The sequence below is a fragment of the Botrytis porri genome, assembly GCF_014898465.1.
Source record: "Botrytis porri strain MUCL 3234 chromosome Unknown BPOR_014, whole genome shotgun sequence".
In the NCBI taxonomy this organism is placed as follows: Eukaryota; Fungi; Ascomycota; class Leotiomycetes; order Helotiales; family Sclerotiniaceae; genus Botrytis; species Botrytis porri.
Window position 1 is genome coordinate 1617256 of NW_024066088.1, and position 25449 is coordinate 1642704.

The following is a 25449-nucleotide window of genomic DNA, read 5'->3' on the forward strand; positions in this document are numbered from 1 at the left end:
TTTTATCATCGTCCATACAAATACGACATAATCTGATCTCGATAATGTTATTGGTATGTGGCATTACCCTGTAGTATTGAAGCATTGCCATGCAAATTGACTGATATATGCCTTTGTGCATGATGATTCGTCGGACTCGAGGAGTTTCTCTCTGTTTCCAAGGATGCTCCTGATGTTGGTAGAAAGTCTGAGAAGCGTTGACAGCTGGAAAGAGTGTGTTTGTTGTGAGAGAGGAATGAATTGAAGCTCAAACAAACATCGTCGTCGACTAAACTCTTCTAGTAGCATAAATTAGAAATTGACTACATCTTCATTTACCCGAGTAGAACCTTCATATGTATACACACGCGTACAGTACTTGTATTTATGTATGAAATCACCCCACCTTCCAAAAACAATCACTTGCACTGAAACTCATCCTCACACTTCACTTCACGGACTTGACCCCGCTACATCCGCCGATACGCTAAAACTTTCCCTCGTTACCTCACTATTAAAGTATCGTCGTATCTTGAATTCATTTGTACTCCAGTACATCTAAAAACATCCTAGATATTCAAACATCTATCAATTCAGAGCACAATCCATTCGTCAATATTGACAATTCTTCGTACTATTCTATCAAATCACAAGTATTGGATATAACATAGCTATATATTGCTTTCTCGGACCCCAACTGTTCACGGTACCATCTCAATAGCTCCCCCCTCCGACTTCTTGGATTTGAATCCTCACCCGGTACGTAGTAGTGAATTCAAAGTGGTTGAAACAAACCTCCATGTGCGACGACTTACCTATGTACCGTTGATTTTCAATGATTCTAATTCGCTCATAGATAGTATTTTAGTATATATACTCATTACATTTCCACCATCTGCGACCTCCAAATACATCATAGTTTCCTTTTCATCTACAATCTTCTCCAACTTTGAAATCAATCTTCCAACTCGAGCTCTCCTTGGCACATTCGAAAACCAAAAGGATGGGAAGCGCAGCAGCAAACCTGCTTGGCAGACAATTGAAAGAAATACAAAAAGCAAAGGATTTACCGGGCATCAGCTGTGGGCTTGTGAAGGACAACATCTTTGAATGGGATGTTATGCTCATGTTGAGTGACGAGTGTAAATACTATGGCGGTATGCTCTATTACGCACCTCGAAGTCTTTTAAAGCTCATACTAACAATCATTTCCAGGAGGCAACTGGCGCTGTCTTCTCTCCTTTCCCGAAAACTATCCACATGCACCTCCGACGCTTACCTTTTGCGATCCAATTCCCTTCCATCCAAATATTTACGCGGATACAGGTGTTCTCTGTATATCCATTTTACATCCATCGGGAACAGATGACTTTGGATACGAGGACGCAAGCGAACGATGGACCCCAATTCAAACACCAGAAACTATCTTATTAAGCGTGGTCAGTCTTATGAATGATCCAAATGATAGTAGCCCAGCAAATGTGGACGCGGCAAAGATGTGGAGGGAAGCACAAGCAAATCCTAAAGGCAAAGAGATGAGAGAGTGGAAGTCAAGATGCAGGGCATTAGTCAGACAGAGCTTGGGGGACTGATGCGAAATGGTTTCTTACTTTTTGAGGAGATAGTTGGTTACAATTTGAACTAAAAAAAATGGAGAGACTGATATCTGAAAGTCTGGGAGGAAGTACGTGTTCTATTCAGGAGTTTCATTTATGGTTGTAGCACAGCATGGGGGTTGACTTTGATTGGGGCGTTGCATGCCCGATACCTTTCGCGAAAACATGGCACAGCGCAAGGGGACGACGAGCGTTTTAATATCCAAATCTTTTCAAAAAGTTCAGAGATTTATACGTGAACTATCACTAGTACTAGGAATGGGAACAAACCAATTTATCATACTCCTTGAATCATGGTCACCGGTTGGTGTGTAGCTTATTTGGTTGTTTATGACTGTGTACATGGCACCAGATATTGATGACCGGGTGATCTTCGATATTATGCACTCAAATCCAAGGATAAGAATTGCTACCAAAAAAGCCCGCGTTCTTTCAGTCTCCTAACCTTCAGACTTAGTATTTCACATCTTGATTCCCACGCAGCTCTTCAAACGGCCAACAAAAAGAATGTCTTGGAGAATGGATACGTAGTGGTGCTATTGTTGATGGTGGGGAATAATAAAAGACGGGCAGCTAGTAGAGCCATCAAGAGAACCACGTATAAGGAGAAGCTATGTTGATAGCTATTATAGTTAAGGTATATCTAGAAAACAGAGCAATAAATGAAATGCAAGGATTGAGAAAGCAGCATACACGCCCACAAGATATACATTATGGTCATCCGTCGACGTCAGCATGTCAGCCCAAACTTGAAGCCATACAGAACTGATGGTCCACGAAACTGCCCAGCCGCATTGAAAATTGAAATACTGTGAATAGACAGTTTCCAAGTGCCAATGCGTGAGAACAAGTACCTATATGTAGGCAAAGTAGCCAACGTCTCGTCGAATCTTTAGTCGTCTGGCAAAGCCGTCTTCTTTTCAGGCGAGATCTCTAAAGTTGTCCCATTGAATATTTGAGTCGCTGTCATTGAATCACAGTCTAGTGGTCAATCGCGAATAGCCAATGGGGTGTTAAAAGGTGAAGAAGAATTTGTAGTTTCGAAAATCCTGCAATCAGCCACAAGACTATTTTGGTCCAGAACAATTACATGGTCGGCATTGGGAAGATCAACATCATGGGTCCTTGGAGGAACGTCAGTTCCCATTCTGCAAAGTAAACCTCGAGGACTAGACACATTCTCAAAAACATGTTCCTTCCTCTTAATATCTCGAATGATGCTAAAGTCTCACGGGTATGTGCAGCACGAGCTATGGCGACTCTTTGGTGCTGATCTCCATTGAGGCTTACATCTTTGCTCGAAGAGTAGTGTTAATTGAATGTGTTTTGGTAGCCGATAGTTGTAGGGCTACAAACTCCATGCTTTTGTTAAAGAGTGAATGTATCATCCGCCATGAGATTCTAAGTGTAATGTGTTTTCTCTAGAATAGATCTCTTCGAGGAAGAAGAAATAGAAGTAGGAGCCTAAGATTATTACTGATTATGATATGATATGAAGGACACTTGACAGGTAGTTATAAATTGTCCGTCTTCCTTGTTAGATCTATGATGGCAGCCATGATCAAGGTTGATTGGTGTGTTTTCAAACTTTGGAAAGCTAAGAATTCATTAATCTTCTCTGATTTTATGTAAAGTTTCAAATCTAATAGCTTTGTTTAGTTAGTCTCCCATAAGAGGGCATCCTAATCATCAAAAAGGTCGTCATTATAATTCACACTCAGGGTTTCCATCTTCAAATCGAATCCAAGTTCTATCAGAAAAGTATTAGTTTATGTAACATGGTTTATCATCGAGTGGCCTATATCATTAAGTAGCCCACTTTCATTTCAATTTATACTTTCAAATCCATATTATTCAACAATAATTGAATCAATTGATTGAAATTATTAAAAATCTAATAATCTAGAATCTATTATATTATTTTGATAGATTCTTGTATTATATTCTATCTTTTTGTATTTACTATAATATTAATTAGAAAATACTTTTTTATTAAAATTCCCTTCTTTTTAATGCTTATTATATTAAATTTAAATATTAATCTTTCATTAAGATAATATATTAAAAGCCTTTTATTCAATAAGTATTCCTCCTTAATATAATTGAGTTTTTTTTGTATATTGATATTTATTTAATATCTTATTTGCTATTCAAAGTATATAATTCTTTATACTTAAAAGTGTATTCTTATAAGCTAATCTCTTTGTATTTTTAGCTAGAACTAGTATAATTTCGAATATAAATATAGGAGAACTTAATTAATAACAAATTATTTAAGATTTAATTAATACTAATTGAGAAAGAACTTCTATTGGATTGTAAGGAGTTTGAGAGATTTATTGATTTAGGTTGAAAGAGGGGGGGGGGGGTAGGTATACGAATTTGAATATCTAATTTCGAGAATATAGTTTTAGGATTAAATAGAATTAAATCTATTTCTCGAAATTCTGATTTTATATTCTAAAAAATGATTAATTCCTTATATACAATTTAAAAAACTATAAAGAATTCAACCTTTGAAATATAATTAATATATATCTTAATAAATCCATCAATTTGATTATTATATGAACGTTTTAGATTACTAAAATAGTCAATATCAAATGGTTAAGTTAAATAACTTGAATATAATAGTAAATATAAATATATAATATTATTCTTTTTATAGTATAACGTAACGTATGGGGAACTCGGACATATGGGGAACTCGGACACTTTTAGCCCATCACCAACTTGAAACCGCAATAACTTTTATTATGCATACCCAATCACCTTCTACATCTGCTCAAATTGAAGAGAAGCTTCAAAAGGCTATAATTTCACTTCAATTGAAAGAATTTAAATCAATTAGAAAGGCTGCAGAGCATTTTGAAGTCCCTAAGTCTACCCTAGCTGATAGGCTGGCTGGGAAGAAAACACGTTCCCAAACCCACGAAATGGCTCAAATTCTTTCAAACGCAGAAGAAAATACTCTTGTACGATGGATTTCACGACTTACCATCACTGGATTCCCTGCTACACCTATGTTGGTGAAGGAAATGGCCGACGAAATTCGTCTTCGACGCGTTCGGGTCGCGTCATCTCGAAATCCTACCTCGACAGAAATTCCACCTATAGGCCACGAATGGATCTATAGATTCCAAAAACGACATCCAGAACTTAAAACATGCTATTCACGTCAATTAGAGTCTAATCGGGCTAAAGAAGCAACTCCGGAGAATATTCAGGCTTGGTTTGACGCGTTTCGCACGCGTCTCATTGAGCGAAAGTATGAATTAGATGATATGTATAATATGGATGAAACCGGATTTGGAGTTGGAAGTACTCAAAGTACGCGCATTATAGTCGATTCTACTCAGAAATCGAATTGGAAAGTTACAGCTGGCAAGCAAGAATGGATAACTGTATTTGAATGTGTCAATGCAGCTGGAAATGCTCTATCACCTATGGTCATTTTCAAGGCTCAGAATACGAATTCTGCATGGATTCCAAAGGACACACCTCAAAGCTGGCAGTTCTCTACTAGTACAAATGGATGGACCTCAAATAGCCATGGATTAGAATGGTTAAAAAGGGTTTTCGAACCAGAATCCAAGAAAGTGTCAGGTGACCGACCTCGACTTTTGATCATGGATGGCCATTCAAGCCATATTACAGGTAGCTTTATTGCTTTCTGTATAGATAATGATATTGATTTACTTATATTACCTCCTCATTGCTCTCACTTGCTTCAGCCACTTGATATTGCGGTGTATGGGCCAATGAAACGATATCATGCTTTAGAGGTCGATCGATATTCTCGAGCTGGTGTAAAGCGAATCCAAAGAGCTGAATGGGTAGAACTCTTTCAAAATATTAGAAAAAAAGCATTGAATTCTTCTAATATTAAAGCTGGCTGGAGAGGAGCTGGTTTAGTACCTTTTGCCCCACGAAAAGTACTCGATTCATTACCATTTAACTCCTCCCAGCAACCTTCTACTCCACAAATGAGAACCCCCAATCAAGACCTAGACTTGTCTATACTCAGGAGTTCTCCTCCAGATGGAACAGAACTAAGGCAAGCAAATCAGATCTTTAATACAGCTCTAGCAAGCAGTGGTTCTCCTGCATCGCCAACTCGTCGATATGCCAAGAGAATGACTAGGCTTGTAGAATCTCAAAATGCTGAGATAGCCCTACTTCGGAAACAGCTCTCTGATGCTCAGGAGGTAATTGAGACTCGAAAGAAAAGAACTAAAGGCAAAAGAGTCAAATTACAAGGTCAATTTGTCTTTAGTACTAAGGAAGTATTGAAAATGGTACGTGAGGCGGAGGAAAAACCGAAGGAGAAAAAGCCACGAGGACGGCCACGCAAACGCCCAATTGAAGAATCAGAAGAAGAGATTGAAGAAGAAGAGCTAGAGAATAGTTCAAATGATTCGGAATTGGAATTGGAGGATTGTGTGGCTCGTAGAACAAGATCGCGTGTAGAATAATTGAAAAAGTGTCCGAGTTCCCCATATGTCCGAGTTCCCCATACGTTACGTTATATAATATAAATAATTCAATAGAACATCGAAAAGGGATAGGTTTTTATATCTTTTTTCTATTTACTTTATTCAATTAAATACACATATAGATGTATCGCATGGTCTTAGTATAACTATATAGATTAAATCGATTATGAATTTACTATTACTACTACTATATAAATTTTTTTTTAAATTTTTAAAAAGTCTAAAATTGAAGAATAAAAAAGTAATAATTAAATTCATTTATTTTGTAAATTATTACTTTCTTATTTTCAAAAATTATTATAGCTTTTCTTTAATCTTATTAATTCTAAACTTTAAAATTAATAATACAAACCAATTAACATTGAAAATATTAGAAATCTAATTTTATATATAAATAATTAAATTAAATTTTTATTCATTTCTTTTTTTAAATTTTTGAAAAGCTTAAAATTAAAAGATAAGGAAATAATAACCAAATTCATTTATTTTATAAATTATTATTCTTTTATTTTCGAAAATTATTATAATTTTTTTTAATTTTATTAACTTTAAACTTTAAGATTAATAATATAGATCGATTAATATTAAATATATTAAAAATCTGATTTTATATATAAATAATTCAATTAAATTTTTATTTACTTTTTTTTTAATTTTTAAGAAACTTAAAATTAAAGGGTAAAAAGGTAATAATTAAATAATGACTTTTTATTTGAATTATTATTATTTTTAAAGTTGTAATTATTATTCTTTTATTTTCGAAAATTATTATAACTTTTCTTTAACCTTATTAATCTTAAGCTTTAAAATTAATAATATAAATCAATTAATACTAAAGATATTAAAAATCTAACTTTATATATAAATAATTCAATTGAATTTTTATTCATTTTTTTTTTAATTTTTAAAAAACTAAAAATTAAAGGGTAAAAAGACAATAATTAAATGGTGATTTTTTATATGGATTATTATTTCCTTTAGGATTATAATTATTATTAATATTGATTATTAAAAAAGTTTATAGAATAATAGTTACAGTTATTTTATAAGTTTCTTTTTAGGCTTTTATCTATCTTCCTATAGATTCTTTAATTCTAAACTATTCAGAATTAAATGTATATATTATTAATAATAATAATAATAATAATAATAATAATAATAATTACTCCATATAGAATAATAACCTTTTTTTCATTAATCATTATCTTCTTGTTTTTATGAATTAAAGCTTTTTTAGAAGTAATATAGATCAATTAATTTAAAAGATAATTAAAATTTAATTTCAAAATCCAATATATAAATAAAATTAAACCCTAATTTATTATAAAATATTAATTAAATTTTCATTTTGGATTAGATTTAGAATGATATTTAAATTTATCCATTTTACTAATTATTATTCCCCCTACCTTTAAAGAATTATTATAGTTTTTCTTCAACCCTTTCAATCTCTTCAAAATTAGGGTTATTTCAATTCAATATAAGATCTTCAATTCTAAACCTTTTCGAATTCTAATTTCAAATAAATATAATTTAATTAAATATCTATAAATTCCTTTTTTAAATCTTTAAAAGCTCTAAATTAAAACTAAAAAAAAATAGTAACTAATTAATAACTTTTAATACTTTTTTGTTAATTATTATTCCTTTATTTTCTATAAATTATCATAACTTTTCAATAACCTTATTAAATCTAGCTTTTCTTATAATCTTTATAAATCAATTAATATTAAAGATATTCAAAATCTAATTTCATATATAAATAATCCTATTGAATTTCTATTCATTTCTTTTTTCAGATTTTTGAAACCCTTCAAATTAAAGCTAGGAAGAATAATAACTAATTAGAGGGTTTTTAACTAGGTTATTACCCCCTTATCGAAATGAGTCATTACTAATAGTAACCACCAAAAAAATCCTTAGAATAATAGTTAGGATTTATTAAATTTCAAAAGCTAATTCTAACTTTTGACTTAAAATAATCACTTTCAAATAAAAAAATCTTATTTATATTAAAATCAAACTATTTATTTAATATATTCTACATCATATAATATAATAATAAAACTTCTAATTAAAGAATAAATTAAAGATAAAATATTACAATTCATAAACAAACCCCCCTTTAAACTTTAAACTAATATCTTTCATTCATTCTAGCCCCTATACTCACTCCCCTCCTCCTCTTCCTTAACTCCTATTCACCTCTATAACCTTCTCCTAACCTCTACACACACTCTCTTCCATCCACCTTTTCTACAACTCTAATATTCAAAGATCTTAGAATCTTAAAGACCCTTATTTTCTTTTTTTCTATTAAAATTTAATAATAAATAGATTACATTTTGTATTGATAATATTCATTATTAACAAAACCAATATTTCATTAATAACAAAAGAGAGATTAATATCGTTATATATATAATAGAAATTTGTATAGGGATTTATACTGAATTTCTCTTCATCTGTAATATTAACTTTGTCACCACAGGGAGGGTGTTAGGGTCATTACTGCCCTTAGGGTTATAGTCACCACTAGTACTGACCATCAAAAAAATCCTTGGAATAATAGTTAGGAGTTGGGGGTCTAGTCAATAATTATTGGCTTACGCCTAGGCCTAGTTGTTGGAATAGGCATTACATGATGGTACTAGCGCAAACCCTAGTACCTTCATTTTATGATATGCAGGTTTTGTAGTTCTGGTTGTTAGAACTTTAAGTGTTGTTACGAAGATTAAATTATAGGAAATAGAAATGAAATGTCAGAGGTCATGATGTGAATGCTTGAATTGTACTATATTGACTTTAATACCCCTATGATGATACCAACACTACTAAATAGTATACAAGTGTATCGAAAGCTCTAAAGAAAGTAAAGATTCGAGACTCTTTTATATATAAACCCCCCACAACGCCCCTTCATACACCCTCTTTAGCTGCTTGTCCCCCCCCTCCATATGGCCCTTGGTCTGAATCCTCGCCACAACTTAAAGATAAAGACCCTCTGTGGTAGTGATTGTTATAACCGCAACTCTAACCACCTCTACCAGTGTAATAGGCCCCAACTCTGAAAATGTTGTGACCAACCTCATCGGGAAGGCAGCAGTCAGCTCCTGAACTCTTTGTCCAGTATGTGACGCCAACAGCTGCAGCCTTGTTGTTGATTACCATCATGTTGCAATCATGAGCAAAACGCACATATCCAGTTGGGGAGACGAAGAGTCCATCCTTCTCGTGTGAATACCAGTAGCCATCTCCGGCTCTGTAGACAAAATCGGAGCATGTGTCATAAGTAAAGACATAGCCGCCAACATAATGGAAACGCTGGCCTTCACGGCCGTTATTCTGACCGCCTACTGTCGTTGAGCCTCCACCGCTCGCAAGGTCGCACCGGTCTGCATTTGTACATTGCGTCCAGGAATAACCGCTGACAGTAGCCACAGCCATCAGGAGAGGTAGAAGTGTGCTTCCGAACTGAACCATATTGAACTATGAGATAATACTCGGTCAGACTTTTTTTGTCTTTCAATAGCCCAAGTCGCACTTACCTGATATGAAGTGTAATCTTGATGATTGAACAGAGTATTTCTGAATTAAATTGAGCGTGATTATTGAGTAATGATTGTCGGATGAATAGTATTCGAAGTGGTTGTAAAGATGTCAATTTAAGAGTGCTGGATAGAAACAATGATGGGAAATGAGACTCTTTAAGTACTTCATCAGCCTCTTAATACTGGACTCACAGATATAATGTGATATGTTTTCATATGCTTCTTTCTGATCACCGAAATTCATGCGACTAAACACATTCTCATACTTGGCGCTGCGCCCAACATACCATCCTGTCCTCGACGGAACTTGCCAAATGACGACTTTCTAACGATATGTAATAACGGCAGGAAAGTGCCAACAATAAATTTTATAAATTATCTCGTGACAATCATCCTTGTCATTCTATGTAGAGAAACCTTATTGATATTAATGCTCAGCCCTGAATCCTTCTCTAGTAAGCATGCAGGCTCCGGATCTAGGCGGCGCTAGCGCTCTAGCGGCAGTTATGGCAGAAATGCGGGGACTCAGGGGATTCCAAAGTACTATTTCGCGAGTAATCTCGTACGATATCGCATTAGTAAGCGTAACTCCATGCTGCTCAAGGGATTTAACTCGTATATCAACGTCACCGCAGGAATAAAGGTTGAAAGGGTAAGGGTGCGTTCGGATCACTTTTATGAAATTATCAGAGCTTAATTATTAGTTAATTTTATTTGTCAAATAATTCAAATAACTCTAAATATTTTAATAGAGTATATATACTGTTTGAATTAGAATAAATTATGTAGAATATTATCTCGATATTTGAAATTTCATAAGTTATTAGAAATTCTAATAAATTTTCAATTCCTAATATGTTTGACTTGATATAATGTTTAATAAACATTGATATATTTGAATAATATCTAGATTATATACTATATTTATAATTATATAAAATATATATTAGGATTTTTATAAAAGTAATATAAATAGAAATAATGGAAAATATTAAAAAAAAATCGAAATGTTGATTTTCTTTTAAATATTAATTGTAAAGCTTGAAAATCGAACTTTACAATTATTACATAAGAAAAGCTCAAATTATTTACAAGATAATTATTCGAATTTAAATAGTTTCTAAGAATTTATTTCATTATATATTATGTTGAATAAACATATTATTTTATATTATTTACTAAATAAACGATGTTTAATAATTGAAATAAATATGTCCGAACGCACTCTAAGTGTGTTTTAAAACACACTAAAAAGCGGCCGTGCTTCTCCTCACATACAGGGGCCACAGCTGCGAATAAACCTTAATCGATTCGCAAAACACAAAGTGTAGCCTGTAATTACAGTTGCTTTCGGCTCTGTTGAGTTAGTATGGTTCTGCATAATGACATGATCATCTGATAATATGTTGACTAGTCTTTCTTATGCTTAGAGTTTCAAAAGCAGACATCCCCTTTATCGTCAACCAGGTGTGGTATTCCCTATCTTCCTTCGCTCTCCAAGCCTCTATCCAAAGGGAATAGAGTTCTATTCTCGCTACACCTGACTTCGTAAACAATATCATTTTTAATGTGAAAACCACACTGAATCCGCCGTTTATAATCCGATCCTTGTGACACCAGGGATTCCGCGGTGGCATTATTTCGCTATATGATCCGTCAAAATGAATTTCAGCTTGCTGCCGCCATTTGAACGATTGAATGAGCGAATATGGTACAGATGCTTTAAGTTTGCAAGTATACTTCCTAATTCCATAAAATGAGATTGCTTTTCAATGCTGATAGCTTCTGATTGGGAATTTAAGGCAGTTCCCGTAATTTCCTCGCTAGTACGTTCTATTCGACGAAGAAAAGAATGTCGAAACTGAGTGCTTAACAATACGTATTATAGATGAACCTAGATATACGGGCACGTACAATACGGTAATCCCCTTTATACAAGCATACTTTTAGATCTCCAAAAAATGTATATGATAAATTTGACTTAAACGGGCATGTTTTTTTTTAAGAGTAAATGATCCTAATTTTCCAAATGCCCTTATAAAAGATGATGGTAATGACTTAAGCTTTGATCTATTATATGATGAATTCATAAATTAATATAACAGATTTAATGAAAATGAGAAAGCTGAATGTATAAGGCTGAAACCATATATACAAGTAACTCCTATATATAGACATTTAGGCTTATCCTCTAGACCGTTAGTTACGACTAGGAAATATAGTTCATATATGAGTAAGAACATTAATAACTTTATATATTACATTAAATATAAAAATCATTTAACTTGAAATTTTTATTAGATTTTATTAGAATAGTAATGATTAAAAGGTTTATTATAGATTTATATATTTTATTCATATAAAGAAATTTCTTAAAGTTTTTAAATCCTATTATATTTCATCTTCGAAAGAAATACAATTTATTATATTAAAACCTTTTAGATTTTAACACTTTGATTAGCTGATAAGGCATTATAAGCGAACCCGGCCGTAACTAGCGGTCTAGGGGATAGTCAGGTTCATCTGTATTTTGATGGTGTGCACGGTACTCACTTTCGGCCACTTGCTTGTTCGCCGAAACGCGCGTTTGACAACATATTAAAGTTTAGACGAACAGAATTAAGCTTATTGTAATGTTAATGCATCCGAATGTGACTAGTATACCTAGGCTATGCATGAAATACCTGTCACCTCGAATATCCGCAAAGTGCTCTGCCGCTTAAGCCAAGATGATGATTTGCGAGGCTGGTAGCTAGACTAGAGCATAGAAATAGTATATTCTCAAAATGAGCTAAGATTGGAGAATCTCTATTGATATACGAATTACTCAGCAAAGCTAAAAGTATAATCCCACTACTATCCATTTGATGGCGGTAGTACTACGGTTAACTGCCTGCCTAGCCTACGCATGATGATTAAGGAGTTACTTTCCTAACGTATATATAGTCTAACAACAAACGCATTTCACAAAGTTCTCATCAAACCTCACAGTACTCCTCTTCTCTGCAATTGCTACTATTCCTGTAACTCCTACCATAAGAGTCTCATATCGCTTTCCACGCCTACCCGATAATTGTCAAAATGAAGCTCACATCCCAACAACTTCTGCCTCTCCTTGCAGCCTTCACGGCCTCAGCCCTAGCCAGCCCATGCTCCTACTTTGGCCCCGGCGCATCAGGCAATATCGAGGGCCAAAGGGGCTTCAGATTCTACAATTCCGACCCAAAACACTGGAGCTGGAATGCGCAAGGGGGTAGCGCGACTCTCCAAGACGACGGACAGATTTATTTCGATGGGCCTGGTCGCGGTGGCGTCTCAGGACTGACTGTTGTCTACAAGAACGGCGATAAATACATCTACCAGCCTCCCAATGGTGACGACGGATGGTGCACCATGCCAGCAGGAAAGACCCTGAATATCGCCAACGTTTCTGGGTTTGTAGGTTAGAGGGCAGAATGCTGATTGAGTATCCCTCCCAGGTATGTTTATCCCTTAAGAATGATCCATAGGCTTTCCGTAATGTGGCCAAGTTAAGTCGCTCATCGTTTATATTAGTTCGCTAGTCCTCGACAACGTCTCTATAGGATATCTTTGTGGTATTACGGCAGCAAAGTACTCGGCTAGCTCGCTTAAAAGCTTAAACCTATCAAGCAAATGTCAATAATTACTTCTTATTCAATTTCATTGAGAGTAACCCTTGAATCCACTGCCCAGTGATATATAAAACAAGCTTATAAAACAAGAGTTCTTATTTCAAACCTCTCGCTCATAATCCTATATAAGTCTAGAGATGATCCTTCTCACTCCACCTGTTTACTTCGAACTTATTATTATCTAACCTTTTATATGATAAAGACGTCCTATTTCGCAGTGATATATATACAACTAGAAAACTATTTTGAAAAGTCACAACGAGGTTTATCACCGAGTGGATCACTTTTACTTGAATTTATACTTTCAAACCTATATTATTCAACAACGATTGAATCGATTGATTAAAACTATAAAGACTCTAATAATCTAGGATCTATTATAATATTTTGATAAGTTCTTGCATTATGATTTGTCTTTCCTCATTTACTATAATTTCGATTAAAAAATGCTTTCCTATTAGAATTCCCTCCTTTTTAATACTCGTTGTATCGAATCTGAATATCAACCTCTTGTTGAGATAATATATCAAGAGCTTTTTGTTTACTTAATGCTTTATTTGCCTTTTGAAGTGTACGAATCTCTGTATTTAAAAGTATATTTTTATAAGCTAATCTTTTTATATGCTTAGTTAGAGGTAATATAATTATTGCGATAGGGATCATGTGATTACACTAGCGTTGACACTAGTATCTTCCGATACTAAGTCGGGTACCCTACTTTCGGGCCACCCCCCTTTTGGGCCACTTTTTACACCAAAAATGGAATTTTTAACTTTCTTATTTATAGATAGAATTTATTGAAAATTTATATATATATAATTTAGATCATTTTTAGTTTAGCTTGAAAATTTCAGATTTTTAGGAATTTTCTGTATTGAGATCTAGAGCTTCAAAATATCGATTTTTAAATTTGTATGAGAATCACATACAAATTTGAAACTTTTATAAAATCTTTAATAACTTTTTAATAAAAATTATTAAAAATAAACTATAAAATTTTATTATAAATTTATAACATATTTATTTTGAAGGATTTAGAAAAAAAAAGAAAATTTCCTATAAATAGAAATTTAAAAGAATACCCTCAAAATTGCAGGGATTATTTATACTACTTCAAACTCACTGTATACTATATCTTTATATCAGTTAATTTTTTTGAATTTTTTTTTGAATTTCTATATAGATTTAAGCTCAAAACTTTCAAAAAGATATATAGTTTTCTTTTAATGATTGTTATTAAAAAGTTATTAAAGATTTTATAAAAGTTCTAAATTTATATGTGATTCTCATACAAATTAAAAAATCGATATTTTGAAGCTTTAGATTTCAATACAGAAAAATCCTAAAAATCTAAAATTTTCAGATTAGATTCAAAACAATCTGAATTATATATACACAAATTTTCAATAAATTCTATCTATAAATAAGAAAGTTAAAAATTCCATTTTTTGAGATTTTTAATGGTAAAGAGTGGCCTAAAACAGGGATGGCCCGAAAGTAGGGTACCCGACTTATAGTAATATGTTTCGTAGCTCTAGCTTTTAGAACATTAAGTAATAGAAACAATAGTATAAATTATAGTATTTTATTAACTTTATTATTCTCATAGTGATACTAATATTAATTAATAATATTATAGATTAAGAGCCTAGTACTTTGATTTCAATTATAATATATGATTTAAATTAAAATTAATGTTTTTTCTAAAGAAATGTAAATTCTTATATTATTTTAGTATAATTTCATATTTGCTTTTATATGAATAAGAATAATCAATAATATAGTGACAACTTTTATATTAATTTTAATCTATATCTTATTCTTTATTATGATATATATTAAAGAATAAGAATTAGTAGTATTCAATTCAAATTTAATATTATTCTTTTCGAACAATATAATTTTGTTAAATTCTGATAAAGTTATTATTTTATTATTTATTTATTATCTATCAAATATAATAGAATTATTTATAAATTCTTTTATATTTTGAGAGTGTTATATTGATAATATCAAATATTTAGTTTTAAATTAATTGAATAATATTAAATTTATTAGATTCATTATCAAATCTTTAATTTTATTAGAGATTATATCTAATGATTATAAATTTTATAATGAATAAATAAAAAGATTATTTTTTCAATATTGATAATATAAATGAAAGGATAAGGATAATACACATATATAAATATAATAATTTCCTTTTTATATAAAGAGGGTAGATAGAAACAAACAATTTATCTATTTATATATATTTTATCAAATTTACTTAATATTAATTAATAATTGATTAAACTTAATTAGAAAATAATAAAATTAAATCTAATAAGAAAAGATATCTTTTAAAAAAATAAACAAAATTGTATTAAATTAAGTTTATATATAATTTATATGAAAGAATTAAAATATTATATTCTTCATATTATCTTTTTGGATTATAATTATAATTTCTTTAGGATAATTTGATTTATATTAATTTTATTTGTATCTATTATGTTTTTATATATACTATATGAAATATATTCGATATAATATAATATTGAATATTATTATTTAATATAATTTTTTTAATTTCTGAAACACTTCATATGAAGTAAACTTTATATTTTAGGGAAAATAATAGAATTTAAGTATTTCCAATCTTATATAATTCTAAATGAATGTTAATATTATTATATAGATTATTAATTTATAATTTAGATAATATAAAGGGTAATAATTATAAAATTAATTTTAAGAATGATATAATGATTGAATTAAAATTATTTTTAAAGTTGTATATTGTAAAATGTTTAAATTTTTATAAATTTAGCTTCTTGTTTATGGTTTTAAGTTAAATAATGAAAAGATGGTTTAAATTATGTTAAAGTTTTTATTAAACTTATTTTGAAAGAAGTATTAGATAAATGTATAAAAAAGATTGAGAAAAAGGTAGAGGATTTAAGAAGGGATCATTTAAATATGTATAAAATAATTAGGTTGAAAAGATTATTATATATATCAGTATTTATTTCAAATTTATTTAATCAAATATTTATATTATATTTATAAGATTAAAATCAATCTTATTTCAAATCTTATATAATATCAGATTATATAATATCAAAAGAAAATGTATTATACATATTATATATAGAATATATATATAATTTATTTCCAAATATAATAAAAGTATATATCAATAAAGATTATAATTTTCTTAATTAAAAACTTCAAATATTTTATAAATTTCATAGGAATATTAATATTGAATTAAATCAATATAACAATACTTTTCAATAATACTTAAGGATAATACTTTATTATTCTATTTTGATAAAATTATTAATAAAAATCTTAATTTTAAGAATATATTAATATTAATATAAGTATATTTCGAAATTAAAAAAAGATAATAAAGATATCTTATTAAATAATATAATATAACATTTCCATAAATTATACAAAACAATACTGAAAAGATATTTCTTTAATAATTAGAAATTCTAATTGAAAATCTTTAAAATCTATAGTATAGTTTAATTAATTTATATTGATTAGAGTTAATGCTTTGAAATTAAATTATAAATACTTATTATAATATTCTTGAGTATAATTCTATATTATTATAATTAGTTTTAATATATAAAGATCTTTATATTAATCTATAAAACGCTATTAGATAAATTAAGTATATAAAAACAATAAGTTTTTTTATATCAATCTTTATTATTAATAATCTACTTAGTATGAAAATATATTGAATTAATTATATATATAAAGGCTAAGGATTATATTAAGGGTAAGGTTGATTTTAAAAAATCCGAAATAAAAGGAGTTTTTCATTTCCTTTTCGAAACAATCCTTATATATTATTATTAAAATACTATATATTCAAGAAATCAGATTATTAATTTACAAATTACCCTATACAAAAACGAAAATCTTAATATAATCAATTTATAACGAAATATAATATAAATAAAGATTAATTGTATTAAATTCCTACCCCTTATGCGAGGGCCCTTTCATGGCATAAAAGGAGGGCACGGCCGTTATTTGTCTGGGAACATAACCCCAAGACCCCACACGACCCCCACATGATTTTATAAAAGGGATTTCACAAAAGGGGATTTCTTGGGTTCCTCATCCCCGCCTCCCATCCCGATCTTGCAACCGTAGAACGTCTCGTTGCCATTCCGCATGGCCTGCGACCTCGCATACAACTCTGACCACCAGGTTCTGATCTGCACACAGTGCCAGACGTGCATCGCTCCAGGGGCCCGAAGTATCGCGCAACACCTCCGAGCCGAACCCCACCGCCTGTCAGGTGATCTTTTGAAAGCTCAACTGAGCTACGCTCAATCGTTAAGTCTGAAGACGAAGCGTCAATTGCGAGAAGACAAACCTGCGCGTAGGGCTGCGCAGTTAGAGCATCTCAGAGTCTTCCACGGCTTTCAGTGTTTATCATGCGATCCATCCTTTTTAACCACTCACCTCCCACGAATGCGGGATCACATGGTGACTCATGGCCGGAAAGCGAGCGAGCACAAAGCGACCCCGCTATGGCAGGCATGCTTACTCCAAACGTACTTTACTGCACCGAGGTATGTTGATTACTTTGTGGTTGTTGCAAATCCTGGGCCCCATGGTGGAAATGGCGATGTGATCCCTTTAACCCGGTCGGAGAAGGATTCCATTGATCAGATTGAGCAAGATGCGTTGAATGTCAAAAAGGATCTCTTCAAGGCAGCTGGCGTCGTTCGGGACATTAAGGAATCTCGCTCCGAGAGGGTACCGTGGTTGCACGACGTCACCAAGTTCCCTTTTCACTTAGTTCATTTAAAAGACGAGGAGATTTGGGCTTCGTATAAGCTCCCATCGAAGAAGGAATTGGATGGAGATTACCTTGAAGCGGATGATCCTCAACTTGTTCGCATCCTCCATGCCGCCGAAGCTATGATGCGAGATGCCTATCAATTGTGCTCTGATACATCCCCCGATCGTAAGATGACTCAGCAGCGAGCTAACATCCTCAATGAATTTTATTCCGGAGCGAGTGGCAAGGCGGATGGGTTCCGATATCACAAGAATGCTTCGACGTTGGTCAAATACTTCCTGATCGGGAAACAACTCTTGGTATATTATTATCGAGTGGTGTATTCGGAGGATGGCTTTTTCACCGCCACGGAATCGGATCAATCATTACCACGTGATATTATCGAACCGACCTCAACCCAAATTCGTGCGATGGATGCTATCATGGAAGCCTTGAATATGGAAGATCCCGAAGAATCTGAATTAGCTTTGAAGCATGCTATTCGACGATTATATCTAGCCTTGATTTGTCACTCGATTGGAAGTGCACCGTTTAAATCACCGGTCTTGAGTTTTTGTGCTATGAAGAGTCGCATGATTTATGGGCGGGGATTGTGGGAAGAGCCAGGAAATTTTAATAGTTACCTGTCGGCTCTCACGTGGACGGCGCAACTGATCCTCTTTGGTTTTGTCTGTTTTCAAGAGCAAGAGGACGAAGATCAAATTCCCATTCTCCTCACCACGCTCTGCAAGAAGTTCTTTCAACAATTAGCCGAGACCCCCTTCGGTTACATTCTTCAGTGGCGTTTATATTTATTCAAGGTGAGTAAGGCTTCCATTGCTAAACACCAAGCTCGATGGTCTTTGGATCGACAGATTGTGGGGTATCGCGGGGTAGAAATATCCATGGAACAGATTTCGAACGTGGTGCTTTCGGAATTTCAACAAGCTCACTCTCTCCTGTACGATGAATTGTTATTTGGCATGCAAGATTTAATTTCGATGGTTTCGTGGCGGATGAAGGATGATCTGGATTCCGAGGATTTTGGGGATTCTTGGCTCTCCCACTCACACAATTCGGAATTTTTAGAAGGGGCAGATCTGAGGCTTTTTCGATACATCAAGACGAACACTAAATTGCACACCACTTTCTTCAAGGTTGATCAAGAGGGAGGGTTAATCTTGTGTTCGAAAGCTATGAAGATATATGAAGTGCAAGCTCAGGAATTCTTAAAGCGACTCTTGATCCTCTGTCACATTGCTCCTGGTCCACCTCTGCGAGAGCCCGAATTGCTTTCTATCACGTGGCGGAATATGGAACGACAGCGACATATTTATATTTGGGAAAAGTTGGTGATGATCTATACCCAATATCACAAAGGACAACAACAATCTGGTGCATACAAGAATAATATTCGATTTCTCCCGAAAGCTATTGGGAATTTATTACTTACTTATATTGCATATGTTATTCCCCTTCGACAAATCTTTCTTCGACAAGAAAATCCGACCGCTTTGATATCCCCGTACCTCTGGTCCAATCTTCAAGGGACTGTGTGGGTAGATGGAGTTATTTCGACTTGCTTACGGAAAGCATGTAAACGTGCTCAGGTTTCGATACTACACACTTCCAATTGGCGACAATTTGCTGCTTCCATCACGAAAGAGAAGTTTACTACGAGAGAACAAGCCAACTTTGATCTGGACCATACTCCTGGTGAATTTGTTGAAGATGAATCCGATTTGAGGGCGTTGGCCGAATTTAGCAATCACAGCTTTCAAACCTTCAATGTAGCTTACGCTGGAACGACCAATCTCACCATGAATACTATGTTGCATCGAGGCTTTCGGGCTTCGGCTAGTTGGCATTCCTTCTTTCGATTCGATTTCGTTCTGCAAGGGAAGCGAGCCTCGAGTCCATCGGATGCTCTAGTGTTGCGAGCCGCGAAACGAAGTCGATTTCGTCAGAGGCAAGGGTACTCGGAAGAGGATTTACTTCAAGTGGCTCAAAGATTATTCCCTTCTGTCACTTTTCAATTTCGTCAACCTGGTCAACGTCGTGGGGTGTTGACTACTTTTGGAACTACCTTTCACGAACAAGTCATCTTGATCTTGGGAACCGGCTCCGGCAAGACCTTAATTCCTATGCTCAGCGCTAGCCTTGCGGACGCTAGCACCACCATCATGATCATTCCTATGGTGGCCTTGCGGATTGACATGATCAAACGTTTTAATGCAGTTGGGATTCCCTCGGTCGTGTGGTCGGTGGAGTGTCGGGAAACCCCTCCATTGGTGATCGTATCGGCTGAAGCGGTTTGCAACGATAGCTTTTTGGAATACGCTCAAGGGCTAGTCTTTCGACAGAAATTGGATCGCATCATCATGGATGAGTGTCACCTTACCATTACTACGAGTGAGTATCGCTCTTGCATGACGCAAGTTGGGTGGTTCATTCGACAAATTCGTACTCAATCCATTTGGCTATCTGCCACCTTGCCTCCGGTGATGGAAGAATTATTCATCGAACAGAACAAATTGGTTTGCCCTCAAATCATTCGAGAGTCGACCAATCGATCTAACCTTCAATATCTTGTTAGTTATGGAGATGGAGTTGATTCTTTGATGGAGAAAGCGAGAGAGTTAATTGAAGTGTGTTGGCCCGATCCTAATATCTTTGATCAAAGTTGTGATAAGATTATTATCTACTGTCGCACTCGTGATGTTGCTGGCGCGGTAGCAGAATTGATGAATTGTCCTCTGTACACATCAGAATCCGGGACGGTTCGCGAGAAGGGGGAGATCATTCAACGGTGGCTCTCCAATCCTCAGCAACCCGTGATCGCTGCTACGTCCGCTCTCGGGATTGGATTTGATTACCCTCACATTCGATGGGTCATTCACCTCGATGCTCCAGAGCGGGTGACGGCTTTCTCTCAAGAATCCGGTCGGGCGGGACGCGATGGGAGGAAAGCTTCCTCCATCATCTTGTTAAATTCGACTTGGAGACCTCAACGTGATACCTTTCTTCCACCCGATCAAGCTACCATGCAACTCTACCTCACTCAACAATATTGCTCACGTGGCGTCCTCAGTCAATTCCTCGATCGGCCTTCGGATTGGCGTTGGTGCATGTCAAGTGATGAGGTCTGTCAAGTGTGTAGGGAACCTCATGAGGAACCTCGCCCCCCTCATTTGATATACACTTTAAATCCATCTACTATAGAAATTGAATCCACTGGCCCTCGAGAGATTCACACTCAAGATTTTCGACAGGATCAAATCCTCGATCGATACGAGCAGGATCTCCTAACCTTTCAGGATTCTTGTCTCTACTGTCGAATTCACCATCGTCGCTTCGATCACCTCTCTTCACAATGCTCTCGAAGATTTGATTGGATTAATGCTAAGGGGGAAGCTCTACAAGCGTGCCAATTTGACGAGAGAGATTGGATGCCACGATACATCGTGTGTTGGAATTGTTATCAACCACAAGATATCTGTCGAGTGGCCGATCCTGATCACGAAGAGAGCGAGTGTCGATTTCCGAACATGGTGATTCCCATTTGCGTGGCGGCATATAAGAGGGTGGGGGGGGTGGCATGGCTCGAGAGGCATTTTGAACGAACGTGGGAAGATCTTCTTGCGTATATGATTTGGCTTGGGGAGAGGACTGATTTGGAGGGGAATGAATGGGTTTACGGGAATAAGGTTGCAGCTCTTATATTAAGGGAATTAGAATAGAGTAATGATAATAATAAGATAAGAATAAAATAATGAATAAAGGGTTCTAGTAATAAAGTAAGAGATCAGGGTTAAAGTTGGAAGAGATTTTTAAAATGATTAAGAACCGCTACGTATTTTAAAAAGGGTGAGGGTAAGGGTAAGGGTAAGGGTTAGGGTTAAGAGATAATAAGAAAGGAATTAGGGTTAATGAAATATTTAAAGAATGAAATAAGAGAATATATAAAAGTAAGATTTAAAATTAAAGAATAATATTAAAAAGATAATAAAAGAATTTTATAGAATAAGGAAATATAGATTTAGAAAAAAATTATTAAAAAAAAATAGGGTTTAATAGAATTAAATAATTTTAAAAAAGAAAAGTAAAAAATTAAATTGAAATTAATAATTGGGTTAAGAATTAGGATTATTATTAAATTATTAAATTTAGAAGAATAAATTAGGATTTGAAATAATAAATATTGAATTGAAAATATAAAATGAGTTAGAGTATTTAATTAAAGATTATGAATATTATTAGGGTTATAAATTGGAATTAGGGATTTATTAAAGAATTAAAATTATTAATTTGTTAAAGGATTAGGGTTAAAAGTATATAATATAGAATATTAATTTAATAATTGAATTAAAAGAGGATTGAAAAATAAATTTAATAAAAAAAGAAAAAGATTGAAAGATAAATATAATATAAAATAAATTAAAGATATAAGATATTAAATATTGATTTAAATAAATAAAAAAGTATATTTAAAGAATGATATTATTAAAGGGTTAGGGTTATTAATTTTTAGGGTTAGAATTAAAATTAAAAAGTAATAAAAGAATGTATAAATATAATAAATAATAAAAGTAGGATTTAATTGAAAAAAGAAATAAGATTTATTATTTAATATAAATATAAAGATTTTATAAAAAGATTAAGATTAAGAATTTTATTTAATAAAAGATTTATTAATTATAATAATAAATAAAATTTTATAAAGAAGAAGAATAAATAATAAAAGTAAGGTTTAGGGTTTAATATAAAAATAAAATTTATTAATGAATAATAAGATTAAAATTATTAATATAAAATAAAAAGGGAATTATAAAAAAAAGAGAAAAAAAAAAGATTTAGAAGAAAATAATAATATTAATAATAAAAAAGATAAAAGATATTGATTTAAAAAAAAAATAAAAAAGAAAAAAAAAATTAAATTAAATTAATTAGAATAATAATAATATATTTTTAAAAATGAATAAAATTTAAAAAGATAATTAATTAAAGGATTAGGGTTATTAATTTTTAGGGTTGGAATTATAAATTTTTGAAACGATTAGTATTAGAAATATATAATATAAAATATTATTTTAATGATTGGAGAAAAAGTATTAAAAAATAAAATAAGAAAAGATTGAAAAATAAATATAATATATAGAAAATGAAAATTTAAAAAATTAAAAAATATAATATATTAGATATTAATTTAGATAAATAAAATAAAAATAGATATTTTAAAAATAATATTATTAATTGAAATAAAAATGAAATAAATGAAAATTAAAGAAATTAAATTAATTAAAATAATAATAAGATTTTTATAGTGAAATTAAATTAAAGAAGATAATTAAAGGATTAGGATTATTAATTTATTATAAGATTAATATAAGAAATATGGGGTTATAAAATATTAATTTAATAATTGAAAAAAAGGGTATTAAAAGATAAATTTAATATTGAAAATTTAAATTTAAAAAAAAAAAGATTGAAAATAAATATAATATAAAATATGAATATAAAATAAAGATATAAGATATTAGATATTGATTTAAATAAATGAAATTAAAAAGGATATTTAGAAAAAGATATTATTAAAAGGTTAGGGTTATTTATTTATAAAGTGATTAGGGTTATTAATTTATTGAAGGGTTAGGGTTATTAATGAATTGAAGGTTAGAGTTATTAATGAATTAAAGGATTAGAGTTATTAATGAATTAAAGGGTTAGGGTTATTAAGAATTTTAAGAATTATAATTTTAAAGAATAAAATTTGAATATTTAAGGATTTAAAATAAAAAAGAATTATATAATTATAATTGTAATAAAAATAAAATAAAATAAAATAGGGTTGATTTAAAAGAGAATTATAATATTGATAATAAGAAAAAGTAAAATTTTTTAGAGTTATAATAAAATTTAGAAAGATAATAAAATGTATAATATGATAATAATTGAATAAGGAATAATAATAATAATAAAAAGAAATGAAAAGAATAAGAATTAATAATATTTAATAAGATTTTTAGGAATTAAAATAAAGAATAAAAAAAGAATAAAATAAATTTAGGGTTATATTAATATTATTATAAAAATAAATTTAAAAAAGAAGTAAAATTATTAATAAGAAATAAAGTGAGATTAGAGATAAATTTTTTAGAGTATATAAAAATAAATAAATATAAGAAAATGATAAAAAGAAAATGATAATAATAATGATGAAAAAGAATAGAATTGAATTAAGTAAAAAGAAAAAGAAAAAATAAAAGAAAAATAATATTAATAATAATAAAAAGAGAAAAAGAGAGAGATATAAAAGAAATAAAGAAAGATTGAAATTAAAAAGAAATTATAAAGAGATTAGAATAAAGAATTTATTAAGGGATTAGGGATATAAATTTATTAAGGGGTTAGGGATATAAATTTATATTATATAAATGATTAGGGATATAAATTTATTAGGGGATTAGGGATATAAATTTATTAAGGGGTTAGGGATATAAATTTATTAGGGGATTAGGGATATAAATTTATATTATATAAATGATTAGGGATAGATATAATTTAAATATTTAAAATAATAATTGAAATAGGGAGTTATTTAATTAGAGATAATATATTTAATATTATTTAAAGGATTGAAATAAGAAAAGAAAAAATTATTTGTTTATTAAAGAATTAGAATTAATATTAATTGAAGGATTAGGGTTATTGATTTATTAAGGATTAGGGTTGTTGATTTATTAAGGATTAGGGTTATTGATTTATTAAGGATTAGGGTTATTGATTTATTAAGGATTAGGGTTATTGAATTAATTAAGGGATTAGGGTTATTGATTAATTAAGGGATTTGGGTTATTGATTAATTAAGGGATTTGGGTTATTGATTTATTAAGGATTAGGGTTATTGATTTATTAAGGATTAGGGTTATTGATTTATTAAGGATTAGGGTTATTGATTAATTAAGGGATTTGGGTTATTGATTAATTAAGGGTTAGGGTTATTGATTAATTAAGGGATTTGGGTTATTGATTAATTAAGGGTTAGGGTTATTGATTGAATTAAGAGATTAGAAATATAATTGAATTAAAAAAGAAATAAAATTAGAGTTTAGAATAAATAATATATTTAGAATTATTATAATAATAATATAAATAAATTTTAAAAGGAATAAAAGGATTTTTTTTTAGAAAAATAATATAAGATAATAAATATTAAAATAAAAGTTGAAATAAAGAAAAAAGGGATAAAGATTTTAAGGATTAGAATAAAATTAAGAGAGATAATTTATTAAAAGATTAGGATTATTATTTAATTAAAGGATTAAGGATGTAATTTAATTAAAGGATAAGAAT

At 31.3% G+C, this 25449-nt stretch overlaps 4 protein-coding genes across 4 annotated transcripts; 3 read left to right on the plus strand and 1 right to left on the minus strand.

Moving 5' to 3' along the window:
• Positions 1 to 982: 982 nt before the first annotated feature.
• EAF01_009795 (uncharacterized protein) lies at positions 983 to 1571 on the plus strand (the record flags this gene model as incomplete). The annotated part of the gene is made up of 2 exons (XM_038918051.1): positions 983 to 1136; positions 1195 to 1571. The coding sequence occupies 2 exons, from the start codon at positions 983 to 985 to the stop codon at positions 1569 to 1571; spliced, it is 531 nt and encodes a 176-aa protein (XP_038766860.1).
• Positions 1572 to 9124: 7553 nt separating this feature from the next.
• EAF01_009796 (uncharacterized protein) lies at positions 9125 to 9574 on the minus strand (the record flags this gene model as incomplete). The annotated part of the gene is made up of 1 exon (XM_038918052.1): positions 9125 to 9574. The coding sequence occupies one exon, from the start codon at positions 9572 to 9574 to the stop codon at positions 9125 to 9127; it is 450 nt and encodes a 149-aa protein (XP_038766861.1).
• Positions 9575 to 12723: 3149 nt separating this feature from the next.
• EAF01_009797 (uncharacterized protein) lies at positions 12724 to 13089 on the plus strand (the record flags this gene model as incomplete). The annotated part of the gene is made up of 1 exon (XM_038918053.1): positions 12724 to 13089. One exon carries the CDS (start codon positions 12724 to 12726, stop codon positions 13087 to 13089), a length of 366 nt encoding a protein of 121 aa, XP_038766862.1.
• A 4391-nt stretch (positions 13090 to 17480) lies between these two features.
• EAF01_009798 (uncharacterized protein) lies at positions 17481 to 21836 on the plus strand (the record flags this gene model as incomplete). Its single annotated transcript, XM_038918054.1, has 1 exon — positions 17481 to 21836. One exon carries the CDS (start codon positions 17481 to 17483, stop codon positions 21834 to 21836), a length of 4356 nt encoding a protein of 1451 aa, XP_038766863.1.
• Positions 21837 to 25449: the final 3613 nt, after the last annotated feature.